The 17,856-nt window shown below is 30.4% G+C and overlaps 2 protein-coding genes across 4 annotated transcripts; one reads left to right on the plus strand and one right to left on the minus strand.

The window, feature by feature from the left end:
* Positions 1-4,865: 4,865 nt before the first annotated feature.
* On the plus strand, positions 4,866-12,602 carry LOC127266247 (ABC transporter G family member 22). 3 transcript variants are annotated; one of them, XM_051296430.1, is made up of 10 exons: positions 4,866-5,483; positions 8,412-8,521; positions 9,923-10,158; positions 10,240-10,395; positions 10,489-10,672; positions 10,768-11,082; positions 11,161-11,448; positions 11,537-11,821; positions 11,908-12,015; positions 12,100-12,602. In XM_051296430.1, exons 1-10 carry the CDS (start codon positions 5,114-5,116, stop codon positions 12,319-12,321), a joined length of 2,274 nt encoding a protein of 757 aa, XP_051152387.1. In that variant the 5' UTR covers positions 4,866-5,113; the 3' UTR covers positions 12,322-12,602. The 3 variants fall into 3 exon arrangements, with proteins under 3 accessions (XP_051152387.1, XP_051152388.1, XP_051152389.1); XM_051296431.1 differs by having other exon boundaries at positions 8,451-8,521; XM_051296432.1 differs by having other exon boundaries at positions 8,454-8,521.
* LOC127266248 (prolycopene isomerase, chloroplastic) lies at positions 12,533-16,700 on the minus strand. The gene is made up of 13 exons (XM_051296433.1): positions 15,947-16,700; positions 15,032-15,238; positions 14,849-14,948; positions 14,620-14,702; positions 14,484-14,540; positions 14,252-14,404; positions 14,078-14,156; positions 13,843-13,991; positions 13,619-13,753; positions 13,396-13,509; positions 13,205-13,315; positions 12,988-13,096; positions 12,533-12,907 (listed from the first exon to the last, which is right to left on the minus strand). Exons 1-13 carry the CDS (start codon positions 16,403-16,405, stop codon positions 12,834-12,836), a joined length of 1,830 nt encoding a protein of 609 aa, XP_051152390.1. The 5' UTR covers positions 16,406-16,700; the 3' UTR covers positions 12,533-12,833.
* Positions 16,701-17,856: the final 1,156 nt, after the last annotated feature.

Consider the following 17,856-nt stretch of genomic DNA (forward strand, 5'->3'; position numbering starts at 1 on the left):
TTTAATATAATGTTATTTTTCAAATAATTTTCAAATGATGAGGTTATTCCATCTTCACTTTTCGAGAATGGTCAAACAATGACAATTATTTTATCAATGATAATACTGTAAAACAAGATAACTTGAATTTATTTATTTTTATTCATAATTTTATATATAATTTATAATATTATAGATGGAACTTATATACTATATAAATATTAAGATTATTTTTAAAATTTTGCATATATTATTTAAAATATATATTATTTATTTATAAATTATAAAATAAATTTATATAATATACTTATTTTGATATAATGTTATTTTTCAAATAATTTTCAAATGATGAGGTTATTGCATCTTTACTTCCAAAAAATGACCAAAATAATGACAATTATTTTATCAATAATAATGTTGCAAAGCAATGTAACATTAAAGTTATTTGAATTTATTTATTTTTATTCATAATTTTATGTATTGATATAATATTTCAATTAATATTACTACTATATGTTAATCAAATTTAAATGATTACTAATATGATGTTATTTTTTAAATACTTTGAAGATAATGAGATTATACCATCTTCGGTTCCGGAAACATATATATAGATATAATATTTTTGGGTTCCTGCAATCTCTTTTTCTGGGTTTTTATATTTTTTTTAATAGAATTTTTTGAAAACATATATATAGATATAATATGTTTTGATTCCTGCGATCTCATTTTTTGGGTTTTTATATTTTTTTTAATAGAATTTTTTCAAAACATATGTACAGATATATATAGAATTTATTTTCGTTCTTTCTGAGAAAATTGTTTTTATTTTTAGATTTGGTTAATCAATTTTGAATAAATTTTATTTTTAATATATTTTGCGGATATTTTCTATTTTATTTACTTTGCAGATAAATCACGATCTTGAAGAAGAAGAAGGTAGCACATAATATTCATTTATTTTTTGATATATTTTACATATATTTTTTATTTTGCAAATAAATCACATCTTTTAGGTAAACTATAAATATAATATTTATCTGTTATGTAGATATATACAAAGATATTGGATAATATAATATTGTTCTATGTGTTTTTAAAATTTTTATTTTATTTTTTGTATATTTTGCTTTTACTGATTTAAAAAATTATAATTAAAATAAATTATTTTATTTTATTTTTAGTAGTATTAATTATGACTAATCATTTTAATTTTTAAGATTGATAAACAACAATTTATATAAAAATAGAAATATTTAACCACATTAAATAATATTAATTATTTTTATAAAAAATAATTTTTTTCTTATTTAATATAAATTACTTTTTAATTTTAAAATAAGAATATAAACAATATTTATTTGATAAAAATTATTTTATTTTATTTATTTTTCTGAATTTTTTAATTATACCTTATACGCTTTTATCATTCAAATATTTTATTTGATTTTATTTAAAATTAAATTTATATATTTATTAATTGAATATAAATTTTAGTGATAGATTCAATTGAAACTAAATTTTTATTTTTATGTTTTTATTTTAGTTCTTTTATTTCAATAATTTGATATTATTCTATTTTATGTTATATTTTATAAAATATAGTTTGTTATTTGTGAAATATATATAGAAAATAGAAATATAACATTTATAATAAATATAATTATTTGATCTATTTTTGCAATTTTTACTATTTTGAATCAATATTACATGTTTATCTATTAATAATTTTATATATTTTAGATTGATAATTTACTTATTTAAATATTGAAAAAAATAATTATTTAATATTTTGGTAAACTAAAATTAAATGTAAAAAATAAGTTTTATTTTTATTACATATATTTATATATACTTTGTATATATTATAATGTGTTATTTGTTATCATACATAAAAGAAGAAGAATATATACATAAAAAAAATTAAAAAATAAGTAAATCTATTGTTTTTTTTTTTTTTTTTTTTTTTTTTTTTTGCATTAATAACTTGATTTACATATTTTACTTGGCGGATTATGCAATCTTATAATTTTGCATTAGTATTTTAATTATCTAATACTTCATATGTCTCAGGTATTTTGTCTCTTTTAACTTAGACACAATAATTTTATTTAAAATGTATTATACAAAAAGTAAGTAGATAATAGTTTTATCGATTTATATTTACATTAAAATTAAAAATAAAAATTTATTCATTTTTAATTTTAAGAATAAATATAGTTAATTATTTTAATTTTTCAAATAAAAATTAACATTTAATCATACATATATAATATAATATTATTTTAAAATAGTAATTATTTATACTTTATTTATTATTTTTTAAAAATATTTTAATTATGTATAATACTAGTTATTATTATTATTATTATTATTATTATTATTATTATTATTACAGGCAGCGTATACATAAATAAACACGAAGCCATCCAATGAAACCCACCAAAAATGTGGCGTTTGAAGGAAACATTACTGTAGACATATGTACTGTCCAAATCCCATACCCAACTAATTTCTACACCATCCAACTCTATTTATTTATTACTCCCTCCGTCCCAGATACCATGTCCACGTTGCCGTTTCTGTCCGTCTCACATACTATGTCACTTTCTTTTTTTGGAAAATGATTACACACTTTAATCTCGTTTTAAATTTTTTAATTTTTTTAAATTATAATTAAACTAATTAGTTATCTTAATCTTAATTTATAATTATTTATATTATAGGATAATTATTTTTACTAATACATTCTTAATTATCTACTAATTACATTCCTCCTAAAATACCGTGTCTACAGTGTAGCAGACACGGTATCTGGGACGGAGGGAGTATATTCACTACAAGAAATTATCAATTTTGTAATGAGATTTTTTCGTTCATAAATTCACTTTCTTCGTTACTAATGATATTAGAGACGGAATTAGAGATGGAATCACGTTAGCTACGTAAACTTTAGGAACGAAATTCCGTTACAAATATATTATTTTTTTTTGTATTGATTATTAATCTTTAATAAAATATAATAATGCTATTATAAATGGATTTGTCAATTATATTTTTACTAATAAAGGAAAAAAAATTGTAAATATATTTATAGACAACATACAAATAGTAGTAATACGTGAATATATAGGTAGATAATAGTATTAGGTACTTTTTTTTTTCAAAATAAACCAAACTATATTAGACTTTTATGATACATTGCTATACGAATAATGCAACTTATGTAGAAATAGTAATGTGTACTATATACACATTATTGTACATATAGTCATAGTATTTATTAATAAGAATAGACTAAATTGCACAAAATTCACATGTGATTTTACAAAATTGCGTTAAATCTTTCATACTTCTAAAATTGCGTCAAATTCTTTCATGTTTTTATAAACTCTATGTCTAATCCCCTCAGTGGTCCTTATTTAACGGTATTTGACCTAAATGCGCCTAAACTGCGAATAAATTTTAGAATTTTAATTTATAAATCCCTAAAGTTACAAATATATTTATTTTTCTTATATTTAGCCTAAAAAATAATATAAATAAACTCTTAAAACTTGAGAAAAATAACTATTTTTGAGTATATTTACTATTTTTAGGTTAAATATAAGAAAAAAAAAAGAATATATTTGTGATTTTAGGGGTTTAAAATTTGAAATTCTAAATTTTATTCACAGTTTAGACGTATTTTGATCAAATACCATTAAATAAGCACCGTCAAGAAAGTTAAACGCAAAGTTTATGAAACCACAAAAAAAATTAACAAAATTTTAAAAATATAATGAATTTTACCCAATTTTGTAAAGTGGCATGTAGTTTTTTGCAATCTAGCTATGAGAATATATGCATGCATGGATGCCAGTTAATTAATTAATTAAATTTTATTTATTTATTTATGAATTTATTGGTGCCCTACGAAGGAGGTAATAAAAATGCAGAAAAAGGGTAGCCTAGCTAGTTGTCAGCACGAGGGATAATCTCATCCATTTTTTCCATGTCTTTGTCACGTGGCGGCACGCCCTAATTAATGCCAAAAGTTGTATTAATTAGACACCTGGCTAATTACTGGCCTGTACCGCATATATGGAATGTCCGCACACGTGGACGGTCCGGATCAACTTTCCATTTTATGGATATGACTTGGAGTCACTAAACTTGGACCCCAACACTAGTTTTAGCTTCTAAATTATTGCACAAAATATCTACACTCCATTTTTTTAATATAAATATTTTTTTCAATCACGAACTGAATCATTTGATTATGAACACCGTATTTAATGTAAAATATTTAATTAGTTAATAATAATAAATTATGATATTATTTTATTATTTTTTAATATAATTAATAATATTTATAGTTTTAAAGTAAATTTAATATTACATAATTAAAAAAAATTAAAATATATATTTAAATATTTAAAAATTATATAAAAATTAAAAAATATATGCAATATATATAATTTTGTAAAGAATAAAATTTTATATAATACAAGTAAATAAAAAAATATTTTTGTTTATTTATAATTAATATAAATTATTTTATAAAGATAAGTAGTTTTAAATACAGATAAAAATATTTATTTTTTAAAAAGAGAGAACCTCTGATGTTGTATGTTATATAATTAATTAAGTTGATTTATATTTTTTAAATATGTTTTGGTTTAATAATTTTTATCAAAAATAAATAGATGTCAATTGTCGTGGAGGAGGGAGTATAATATTAAAAAGAAAAAAATATAAATTAGATTTTAATTTTTAAATTAAAAATATTAAAAATGCAAGCAGAGACGCGCATTGTGTGTGTGTGTGTTTTTTTTTTTTTCTCTTAAAAAAAAAAGATATAAGAATATTTGGTTGCTTATATATAAGAACGGCCTCTACATTTATTGGCCTATCAAAGACGACACTTGAGTTGCATACTTATAAGTATATATATATATATAATTACGGAAGATCTCCTTGTACTAATTCGACGGTCAGGATTTCCCCCCAATCATTAGGGTTTATACGCATTGTTCGTACACATGCAATTAGGGTTTTCTCCGTTCGAAAAAATTCGCGTTGTCTGATTTTGCGCGGCGGTATATACAGATCGATCGGAATTGATATCAATTAATTGAAGGTCAGGACAACAATGGATCATCAGAAGCCGCCGAATCCTGGAGGAGGTCTGATGCGGACAAAGTCGGAGCAGCTGGTGGAGACGTTAGCGGCGGCAATGAAGTCTCCCGGCGGCGGCGGCGACGCCGGGGCGGAGAGCAGCGGCAGCCTGTCGAGAAAGTCAAGCCGCCGGTCTCCAGGCGGCGGCGGCTCGTGGAACACGCACATCAGGAAATCGAGGAGCGCTCAGCTGAAATTCGATTTGGATGATCTGAACAGCGGCGCGGCTCTGAGCCGAGCCTCCAGCGCCAGCTTAGGCTTCTCGTTTTCCTTCACCGGCTTCACAGTTCCTCCCGACGACATCGCCGATTCCAAACCTTTCAGCGACGAAGACGACGAATTCCGTAAGTTCTAACAGCTTCGTAATCGTCAAATTTTTTTCAATTAATTTTCGAATCTGCAACACAGTAGGTAGTGGTTGTACGGACAAAAAATGATTAGGGAGATAAGCTGAGTTAATTAGCCTTAATCTCGGTAATTAGTTAGTGAATTACAATTAACAACAATCGTGTAATAAATGTGTTTTCCGGGACCACAGCGCCATCTCATCTTGACTACGAACGGCGTGCATTTAAGTGGAGCTGTGGTCCAGGACTCCTCAAAGGAAAACAAATCCAAATTTTCAGCACTAATTTTTTATTAATTCTAAAAAAATTTAGAACTTAAAAATATATAATACTTTAGTACAATTGGCTTCCATTATTAATTATTACTACGAATAATATAAAAATAAAATAAAATGATTAAGACTATACAATGGAAAAGCCAATGAAATAATCGACAGAAGATAGTGGTTTATTTTTATAATTTATTTATTTATTACTATTATTACTATATAGGTCAAATTAATAAAAAATAAAAAATAAAAAATAGAGAAAGTGGTGGTAGGGATGGAACCATAAACGGACCTAATTTGATGTAATGTAATAGCCACAGACGTCGCAGTCCCTACAACTGTTGCGTGCATACGTGTCTTTAATTATTACTCTAGTACTTTACAGTGTGTGCTGTGTGTGTATGTACATTGTGCATTATCAGCTGTACCACCCGTTAATGGGTGGGGTGGGTGCTTCAATTTGGTAATAATTTTTCCCAATACTTGTGGACTACATTGAATTGTCTCTAAAAGATGTACATTGGGACGTGTTTTCTTGTGTTTCAAATACTTTTCAAACATATACTTTATCCGTACAATTTATATTGTACTAAAGTATATTTGCACAATTTTTTTATGTAATTGTCTTTTTGTTATAAATTGATAAATTTGTCCTTAATTGTATGATAGAGATTAAAAGTAATAAATGAATGAAGGGTAAAAATATAAAATTTGTGTTTAAAAAAAAAATAGGACAATAGTTGTTGGACGTCCCAAATAAAAATATATGACATTAGTTTGTGGATGGAGGAAGTATTACTTTAAAGTGATTGGTGTATTTTGTTTACATTTGAAATTAAAGTGAAGACTTTATTATAAATCGTTGGGTATGATAGTTTTTTAGAACAAATTATTTCAAAAAAATATATTTATCAAACATTTTAATCAGTTTTGATCAAACAGTTAAAAGATACTCCGTCCGTTTTAACTAAATTGTCTCATTTAGATTAGACACGAAATTTTAAGTAGTGTGTAATTAGTAAATAATTAAGAAATATATTAGTAAAAATAATTATGATTTAATAAAAATAATTAAAGATTAAAATTAAGATACTAAATAGTTTAATTAAAATAAAAAATAATTATAAATTTTAAAATATGATTAAAGTGTATGATTACATTTTTTTTAAAAAATGACAAATTATGTAAGACTACAAAAATAGAAATAATTGACAAATTAAGTTGGACGGAAAAAAATATTAAATAAGATAAAAATTGTTCCAAAAACTAATTATCAACCACCTTCAATTTCAAACCAAAATCAAATCAATCTGATATTTTGATACATCTGCAATCTACTAATGAGATATTATTTGATTGTAATTTAGAAATAATACTAATGTATATTTGATGGAAATAAAATTAACATATATTTTGAATATTTAAAAAAATTATGTTTTAATAAAATATAAATATTATTTTTTGAAAAATAAAAATTTATATAATAAAAAAAACTATTTATATTTATACACAATTAACATAAGTTAATTATTAATAAAATAAAAATTTTCAAATATATAGCTTTGTTTTTTGGGAGAGAGAGAAATAATATATATATATAAAAGTAAGATAGACCTTAAAAAATTTGAGAAAATAATTAAGATGAAAAAAAAGTCGAAAAATGGTACTTCCTTCGTTCTGGCCACGAAATTTAAAAAATATTGATATTATATTGATAGTGGATAAAAAAATATAGGTAAAAGATATTTTTGTTCTTGTGAGTGTATTAGTGTAAGAGGCAATGACAATTGTGTAATAATAATGACAAAGTAAGGGTAATTATACAGTGATATGGTTATTTATGAAAATAAACTATTGTTTTGAAACAAACAAAAATAGTAAACAAGATTATTGTATTAGCATGAATGAAGTATTAACTTTAAATTTAAACAAAAATAGTAAACAAAATTATTTCACATTATAACCAAATTAGTTTTAAAACAGTAAAAAGTGCCTTCTGAATAAATTTAAATTTATTCACTTTGCAATTTAATTTATACTCCTTCCAGCCAAGTATTATTATTATTTTTATTTTAAGAAAATAATCATATAGTTATATCAAAATACTTTTAATTTTTATATCTAAATTATAAATATTCGTACAGTTACTTTATATATATAATAAAATGTAAAAAATATCAAAATCTTTTACGCATTTTCACTTACCAATAAAATTAATTTTTAATCAACTATAAAACCTCAAAATGGTACTTGGGAGTGTGAAGGGTTTGTTTCTTTAACAAATATTTCCAACACATTTTCTTGTAAAAAATTAATATACTACAAATATTTATTATTTTTATATTATATATATAATTTTTAAAATTTTTTTTATATATTTTATCATTTTTGTTTGTTTCATACTAACGTATATACATATCTTTTCAGAAATTGTAGATTTTACAATTTAAAATTATATATTATATATATATTTATCATTATATCATTATTTTTACATTATAAAATAAATATATAAAAATATATTTATACTATTTTTAATTATTCACTATAATTAAAATATTTTATTTTAAAAATAAATAAATGCATATTTTGAATGGGGAGGGAGAACTATTATGTTTTTTATATAATCTGCAATTAATGTACTAGTAAATTGTAGACTATGATGATGATGATGATGATATGATGACCTCATCAGCAGAAGATATCGAAGCAGGCAGGCAACAAAAGAAGCTCCAGACAGAGCCTACCCTCCCAATCTATCTCAAGGTAATTGAATGAAAAAAAAAAAAATATTTTTAATTATGAATTAAATATATTTTAATTTTAAATAAAAATAATATATAGATATATTAACGTAATGTTTTATAAGTATAGTACTAGAAGATTAAAAATAATTCGAAAAAATGAATATGACAGTATTTGTTGAAATATGGAGATATTGATATTGAAGTACACCGTTGATTCCTTTTTCTAGATTTCATTTTAATTTATTATTATTATATTTATTTTTTTATCCAAAAAACAATAAAAATAAAAATAGATGTACAGTTATTTATTATACAGTTGAGTACCATTGGTTGACTTTTTCTTTTTTTTACTACTTATTAGACAGTTATTTTAATATTTTATAAAAATATATCATTTCACCCTAAAAGTGTTATTTATTTTTTATCTGTTGATATTTAAATATTATTTATTATAATTAAAAAAAATTTAAAAAATATTTCCAAATATTAATTATTAATTGCAATATTTGCAAAAGATAAAATAAAACATTTAAAACTGAGGAGTATAATGTTATTTTACCAAATATAACATTTATAAATAGATGTTTGAACAGGAAATTTGTATTCAACGTAGAACCGGCAATGAGTCGATTGATGTCGGATTGAATACTTTAAACGTGTTAACTTATTCAACCATAACCCGACCTGTTTATTATCGTGTCGGGTTCGTGTTAACCCGTTTATTATCGTGTCGGGTTCGGGTTGACTTGTGTTGACCCGTATACATAATCAAGTCTAATTTCTTGATTCGAATTAAATAATTTTTTATTTTGTTGTCGTGTTATATTAGTTTTTATTAGTTCAAGCGTAAATTAGATTGAATTATTTAAAAATTGAACTTAATTTAAATTAATTTATGAGAAAATTATTAAATTATAATTATTTTATATATATAATAAACACATTAATCAATATTAATATATTATAGTCGGGTTGTCGGGTTCGAGTTGAGAGCCTCAACCCTAACCCGACCCGTTTATTATCGTATCGGATTCGTGTCAAACCGTATACATAATCGGATTGAAATTTTTGACCCAAATCCAATTATTTCGTATCAGGTCGTATCGAATTGTCGTGTCGGGTCAATTTTTGTTGGCTCTAATGTAACGGTATGCAGGCTTGTTCCTCAATGCAGCATTGCTCATTGAACATGGCTATTAATTATGTCAGGTCGTCTTTTTTTTTTTTTGGTATAATCAAACATCAATATGGGTTTAAATGTTTCATTTTCGGTAAAATTGCGCGATCAATAATCGATCGTGCAATTTTATTAACCAATATAGTCATTTTGATCACATTATTTATATCGCCTGTCGTATTACGACCCGTTTCTATCATTATACGTCGAGCGATCATAGGATGTCCTAAAATGTGTTTGCAGTTCACAGATGTTACTTACAAGGTCGTCATCAAGGGCATGACTTCAACGGTCGAAAAAGACATTCTAAACGGGATCACCGGGAGCGTTGATCCCGGCGAGGTTTTGGCATTGATGGGACCTTCCGGGAGCGGGAAAACGACGCTGCTGAGCCTGCTCGGCGGGAGAGTCCGAGACCCTCCACACGGCGGGTCGATCACTTACAACGACCAGCCGTATTCCAAATGCCTAAAAAGCAGGTAGATATCGAACACACACATACCCGGTCATTACATTTTATCCATTATGAGCAAATTCTTACACGAAATTGAATCGAGCAGGATCGGGTTTGTGACGCAGGACGACGTTCTGTTTCCTCACCTTACAGTGCGAGAAACATTGGCGTACACGGCTAGGCTGAGGCTCCCGAGAACGTTGACGAAAGAGGAGAAGGTCCAACGAGCGATGGACGTCGTTTATGAGCTGGGTCTAGAGAGGTAATCAATTTCGACGGATTTTTGTCAAATAATCGCAAGAAATTCGATAATTTTTTGCTAGCGACTTAGACTAGAGATATGAGATCTTACCAGGTGCCAAGATACGATGATCGGTGGCTCCTTCGTTCGCGGAGTGTCGGGCGGGGAGAGGAAGCGCGTGTCAATTGGCAACGAGATAATAATAAACCCGTCTCTATTATTTCTCGACGAGCCAACGTCGGGTCTCGATTCCACAACTGCGATGAGGATAGTCGAAACACTATACGAAATAGCAAAGGTACATATTTCAGATCGCTTAACGAACATGTCCCGAAACAATTTATCGCAATACATAATCAAAATAAGTTAAACATACCTCGAATTTCATCGCAGGCCGGTAAAACTGTGATCACGACGATCCACCAGCCATCGAGCCGGCTATTCCTCAAGTTCAACAAGCTGATTCTTCTAGGGAAAGGGAGTCTGCTCTATTTCGGGAAGGCGTCGGAAGCGATGGCGTATTTTTCATCCATCGGATGCTCGCCGCTTATCGCGATGAACCCAGCAGAATTCATGCTCGACCTAGCAAACGGGAATGTCGCAGACATTTCGGTCCCCTCAGAGCTAGAAGACAGAGTGCAGATAGACACGACCTCCGAAGCCGAAAGAACAAAGAGCGGAAAACTCGCTCCAGCAGTCGTCCACGAGGTACAAGAAAATTCAAAACAAACAAGTCCTACAAACGGCATCGAATGTACTTAACATTTAACTATAAAACAAAACCAGTACCTTGTGGAGGCCTACGAGACACGGGTGGCTGAAATCGAGAAGAAAAGACTTACATCGCCAGCCCCCATCGACGAGGAAATCAAGCTAAAGGTGTGCATTTCCAAGAGAGAATGGGGAGGGAGCTGGTTCGAACAGTACGCCATTCTATTTTGGAGAGGACTTAAAGAACGCAGGCACGACTATTTTAGCTGGTTGCGGATTACGCAAGTTGTTGCGACAGCAACAATTTTGGGGTTACTATGGTGGCAATCGGGTAGTAATAACCCTACCGAACTACAGGATCAGGTAACCTAGACGAAAACCTCTAAGAAAATTCACCAAGTTCTACGATCCTATCTGCTAGGTCTATATAATGTTAGTAAACGAATTTCAGGCCGGGTTACTGTTCTTCATTTCTGTGTTCTGGGGCTTCTTCCCGGTGTTCACGTCTATCTTTACGTTCCCGCAAGAAAGAGCCATGATCAGCAAGGAAAGAGCGGCAGACATGTATAGATTAAGTGCATACTTCGTCGCTAGAACGACGAGTGATCTCCCGCTAGACCTAATTCTACCCGTACTTTTTCTTCTAGTCGTGTACTTTATGGCGGGGCTAAGAATGAGATTCAGTTCCTTCATCCTAACCCAAGCAACCGTGTTTCTCTGCATTATAGCCGCTCAGGTATGTGCCGCCTTTCTAACTCGATCAGATTACAGTAGCAATATAGTTCAATCTAAGATGTACTAAATGAATATAAGCATCAACAGGGATTGGGATTAGTTATCGGGGCTACACTTATGGACCTGAAGAAGGCGACAACTTTGGCTTCGGTTATGGTAATGACCTTCATGCTGGCGGGGGGATTCTTCGTGAAGGTAAATAACTAAATAAACTAGACAACCTTATCGAAAGGAGAGAAAGGAATCTTACTGAAACCTTTTTGATTCACGGTTTTGCAGAATGTTCCCGTGTTCATCTCATGGCTGCGCTATCTCTCGTTTAACTACCACACCTACAAGCTTCTCCTAAAAGTACAATACGAGCACATAAGTCACTCAATCAATGGGGTTCGTATCGACAGTGGTTATAAGGAAGTGGGAGTTCTCGCAGCAATGGTGGTCGGCTACAGAGTATTGGCGTACCTATCTCTACGAAGGATGAACCTTAATTCGGGAGCTTAAATTCAGGGGATACTACAGATTTCTGCTTACAACGTTTTCATAAGCAGTTGAGTCATTCGGCCAGAAAATTTTATTGAAGCTTCTGGCTCGGGCCGCTAAGAGAAATGGCCATTGTTAGCGCTAAGCTAAGCTCGTGCAATTCTTTAACGTATAGCTACATGATGATTCGGTAAAACTCATGCTAGGAGATAGTTCTTTTATGATCAGTAAATGAATTGTAAAATCAGCATAAGTTGTGATTGTAACTTCCCACGGAAAATCGACTGATGTTCCTTTCTCAATTCGTCACAATATTATGAGCTATAATATAAACTGTATAGATCCGTCAAAAGCAGCTACATGTTGAACGGGAAAATTGACAATAGTTTAAATGCTGAAAGAAATTTTCATGTAAAGTACCTTAATCTCGTTTCCTCGGAAAAAAAACAAGAAAACATGCTAACAGCATTGCCATGGTTGCCGAGTGTAGCACTTTTTCTACCGAGTTTCGCCAGATTCTAATGCCGAGCTTGTCATGCTAATGTCCTTAACCAACCAAGCAAGTTAAGGAGAGCAGTATCGAGTAACGGGTTTTTCTTCTCAAATCCTGCATAAGGAATCAATATAATTTCATCAAACATATTAATGAGTTATGGTAAAAAGCAATTTAAAAATTATTTTTTGAACCTAAATCAGCTGCAACTCGGTGCGCACACATAACTCCCGAGAAGGCTACAGCGATGACACCTTGCCCCGGGAAGCAACTATCGCCCACACAATACAGACCATTTATAGCCTGCAACCAAAAGTTAGGATACATGCTCGTTTACCCTTTGACGTGAAATCAAAAAAATCAAATTTCATTGTGGGGAAACGGTGGTGACTAATAGGCCAATAAACTCACAGTTGTGTTGAACGGCATGGCTAATAATCCCTTTGGAATTGCGCGAGGCATTGGACCATACGTACCGCTGTCACGAGCCAAGAATCTCCTATGCGTCTTTGGAGAGCCCACCTACAATATTCATTAGACACATTAAAGTTAGAAATACGAAATATAACGACAATTCTGGCTCTTGAAACGGTCAGTCATACCTCCTTCAAAACAATGGACGACTTTAGGCCTGGGAACAATTTCTTCTCAAGCCTGTCGATTATATTTTCTGCAACAAGTTCCTTCTTTGCCTCATAATCTTTACGCGAAAGCCCCTACAGAAAAATGGTTTTCTAATTAATTAACGAGATTAATGAAAAAAAATAAAATCAAATATAACATCAAAAACTACAGTATCACTAGAACAAGATGGAGCGCATATACCTCCCAGTCCTCAATGGAAGAAGTGGTGAAAATGTGAAGAATGTGGTTTCCTTCTGGTGCTAACGATGGATCGAGAACTGTTGGAATACTTAGGAATATACTTCCGTAAGGGTCTTCCAGATGTTTCCATTCATTCTACATACACACAACCCAAAGGCCCAAAAATGTTAAAAGTATCAAATAAGACATCTGCTCATTCAAACCTTCGAAATTTAACGCCGTACCTCGAGGACAAAATGGTGGCAATCCGTATCTGGTGGCAAAACTTCAGCTTTAACCCCCAAATGAATAGAGAGAAAAGACGGCGCTTTAACATATGCCTTTTGAAATCTCTTTTCTTCCTCAGGTAGTTCTTCCTTTTTCAATAGTTTTCCTACCAAATCAATTTTACATAAATTCAACAAAGAAGGATCTAATTCGAGGAGTTCACAAGCTGAGATCAACGTAATCCAGACGTACCAAAGGTATCCCATCTGGTTGCATTTGAGATTATAGTTTTAGCATAAAATTTTCTTCCGTCCGACAGGTGAACTCCCACCTATAAAATGACAAGTCATATCTGTAGTTCAGGATTCAATGATCTTAACAAAGCAGAGAATTCGCCAAGCAGACACCCCTCGAAGTTATACTTACAGCCTTTCCATTTTCCATAATAATGTTTTTGGCATTCGCCCTGTATAGTATGTCGCCACCATGATTCATCAAGCCCTTTGCCAGTGACTTTGCAATTTCGCCAACCCCACCCACAGGGTAGTTGATTCCTCCAAAATGTCGGTCACATAAAACCTAAAAAAAAGGGAAAATATTAATTAGGAGTCTATGGTTGGAACAACGACAGAGCAAAATAACAAATAAAGTGGATTACCATGCTTGCATTGATCATAGGCGTCTGCATCGCATTAACCGTGCTCACTATAAAACACTGATTCAAGCAAACAAGAAGAAAGATTAATAAAAGTGCTCGGTACACTTAAATCTTGTTAAGGCGAGTATGAGCAAACCTCAGCATCAATGAAGGATAGTAACTCCGGATCCTTAATATACCTCCGAGCAATGTTTCCAGCATTCTGCGGCAAATAATAGGCTGCAGAAAAACGCAAGAACTATTCCTAAAAAATTGAGGATATTTCATTCGACTAATGGCACAAAAATGCATACACATCACCAACACACCAAGAAATCAAAACTATTAGCATACACTGCCGATGTTCTTTCAAAAGTAACAATTACCTAAAGTCAAGCATTCAATAGGCTTCTTAAAAAACTGGCCAAACAAGTAGATGGGTTCCTCCAAAGATTTCAATTCCAGCGAGTTCAATGCATTGAAGATCTGACCATATAGCCAAACAATCGACGTCATTTCAGCTCAAACAAGCTGACGAACCATCAATTTACCTCAATTAACACACAGACCTTCCAGCATTCGCCGTAAAATTTTAGGATTCCATCCTTTTCATGAGGAAACCTACCAACAAGCTCTGCAACAAAATCATCGTATTCTTTATGCACTCGCACGGATAGGCTGTTTGGTAGATGAAAGTGAACTGTCGTTGGATCTGGTATCACCTGCATTCTACATCCTACGGCTGCCAATGCTTGTGTGATCAAATTCAAGTTTCCCTAAATTGCAATGCAGCAGCAACAAAGGTTAATATTACCTTTTGCAGAATTTCAGAGTCGCATATTATTAATAATGAAATCAGGGCTATAAATATGGTTGACACAAACTAGTTAAAACTCAAATAATAACAATCTAATCTAATAATAACGAAAATCTAAATAATGGAAATCTAATCTAAAAATATCAACATCTCCACTAAAATGCGAATGGTACCGCGTAAACAACTTGAGCTTGCTAAGATGAATAAAAAATTAACATAGCTAGACAGTAGCCAAAACATCCACCAAGTTAGAATCAGACAACACTCTCAATTGAGTTAGATTCGCAAAGAGATTTGTTCAGAACGAAGTTTGAGTTGAGTTGAAAAATAAGTCAAATTAGAGTCGAAAAAGGAACTCGTTCAAAACAAAGTTTAATTCGAAAAGAGAACACTCAACACATTTAAAGTCGGAAGAAGGGCTATGAACTAAATGAAATCTGGACAAACTATAGAATTCCGAACATAAAGAAGCTTGACAAAAAATAAATTTGACAGCTCAAAATCGAAAGACCTCCTGTTACATTTTGCTGAATTTTAGAGATTCCTATTGATAGACTCAAATCTTATATAACCAAATATTAACTACCCAATCTAAATCGGTTTGCAGACATGTATCGAAACATTCGAAGCAGCAAAACACAGAAGTGTAAGCCAAAAACTTACAGACCTTGTCACTGAAACCAAACATTACTGATGATCCAACATCGAATGTGAACCCATCCCTTTGGTAAAACCCAGAGCTTCCCCCAGGAATCACATACTTTTCCAGTACCAAAACCTTGGCGCCTTTAACCGCCAGCTGCGTCGCCGCCACCAATCCTCCAATCCCGGAGCCGATAACAATGGCGTCATAAAAGGAATTGTTGTCCCTACCGCCTGCTTTGGGGCTACCCTCAGTTTCCACTAATTCATCGACATCAAGTGCCGATTTCGCGAAAATACTGCTTCCTTTTCGGCGATTTGCCCTTCTAACCCCAAATTCAGTCGAGACACGGCCGTGTTGATTCCTAAAATTTAGAGTAATCGAACCGTCAAAATGGGGTATTCTTCTCCGATAACGGTGTCCCAATCTTAAGTCGATTGCTGTGGACGGGGGAGAAGAAGAACTGAAGCTCGAGACGATCATTTATGCAGAAAATTTGCGATCGGCAGGGAGAAAGTAAATGAATTACGGTGCGCGCGAAAGGAGTAGGGTTTAGTGCGCAGAAATTGGGGGATGATGCAGTGCAGTGCATTAATGAGAGGGGTGAAATTGGATGATTGGGGATTCGAAGGTGGGTGGAATTGGAGCCATTCGAAAAGAAAATAAAAGAAATGAAATGGAAGGTGAAGAAGACGAGCATCGTTGTGGTGATGGATGACGACGATTCCTCGGCAACACCAGACAAGAATTTCTTATTCATCTTCTCCATTTTCTTTTCAATTATATTTCTGCTCCTGTAGTGAAGGTTTGACTTATGTTTCTCTATCAGCATCAAAATATAAGAAACTCCGAATAAAAATAGAATAAACAAGTATTCTTGGTTTATAGTTGTGCTCTCAATATAATTAGTTAGTATGATCGTGTTTATAAATAAATTGATTTTTTTTATATATAGTATGGAGAATTATTACTAATATAAATAATAATAATATAATTAGTTTTTTTTTTTTGAATAAATAATATATATATATTATATTAATATAAATATATTTGTTTTTTTTTAATAATATTTATAAAAAATTATTTTTTCATATTAGGTGAATCTAGTATTTTAACAAAAATAAATATATATTTTTAAAAAGTATTATATATAATACATATTTATTATTTTTATATTTTCTACCTAATTATATATATATATATTTTTAGGAGTTTTATTCCCGTCTTCTCTAATGCGTTACACTTTCCCATCGAAGTATTTTTACGGTTCACCATCTCGACAAATTGCTCAGGGCAACTCCAACCCAATGCATTTATGCAGTGGGTTGTGCAAAAATTGGACGGGAGGGGTTCCAACTTACTCCCAAATTTCCTCCATTTTTGCAATCCGCTACAGTGTTACTCCATATTTTGAGTAATACTGTACACTCCACTCTATTTTTTTTTTAGTGGAGTTTGTGTGGTGTTTTGTGGTATTTGTGTATTTTTGTTATTTTTTTGGAATATATTGTATAATTTTATTTTTTTTGAAAAATTATGTATAATTTTATTTTTTGAAAAGTGATATAATTTTATTTTTTTAAAAGTGATATATAATTTTACCTTTCGAAAAGTGATATATAATTATATAGTTTTTTAAAAATAATGTGTAATTATATATATTTGGGTTATATTGTAAAAGTAAAATAAAGTTGGAGTATAATTTATAAATATAAAAAATTATGTAAAATAATATAAAAGAGAAATATATATGAAATATATTTTTTAGAGTGAAAAATTGAAGTTTATGGTTAAAATAAAATTACTGTAGATCAATTTTTACTATAGTTGCTGCAAAAATAAAAGAATGGATCGGACATGTCTTAGTCCCGTTCATCTTTGGCACAATAGCGCTCAATCAATGAGCTAGCTTGCACTCGAAGAATGAGCTATTA

Source organism: Andrographis paniculata, unplaced genomic scaffold, assembly GCF_009805555.1.
Source record: "Andrographis paniculata isolate CXL003 unplaced genomic scaffold, ASM980555v1 Contig75END, whole genome shotgun sequence".
NCBI classification, from domain to species: domain Eukaryota; kingdom Viridiplantae; phylum Streptophyta; class Magnoliopsida; order Lamiales; family Acanthaceae; genus Andrographis; species Andrographis paniculata.

Coding starts and splice junctions, on each gene's coding strand:
- LOC127266247 (XM_051296430.1), top strand. CDS start 5,114: ATGGATCATCAGAAGCCGCCGAATCCTGGAGGAGGTCTGATGCGGACA. Junction 5,484..8,411: donor CGACGAAGACGACGAATTCC/GTAAGTTCTAAC, acceptor AGTAAATTGTAG/ACTATGATGATGATGATGAT. Junction 10,159..10,239: donor TCCAAATGCCTAAAAAGCAG/GTAGATATCGAA, acceptor TGAATCGAGCAG/GATCGGGTTTGTGACGCAGG.
- LOC127266248 (XM_051296433.1), bottom strand. CDS start 16,405: ATGATCGTCTCGAGCTTCAGTTCTTCTTCTCCCCCGTCCACAGCAATC. Junction 14,949..15,031: donor TTTACGGCGAATGCTGGAAG/GTCTGTGTGTTA, acceptor CTATATGGTCAG/ATCTTCAATGCATTGAACTC. Junction 14,541..14,619: donor TATCCTTCATTGATGCTGAG/GTTTGCTCATAC, acceptor TGCTTGAATCAG/TGTTTTATAGTGAGCACGGT.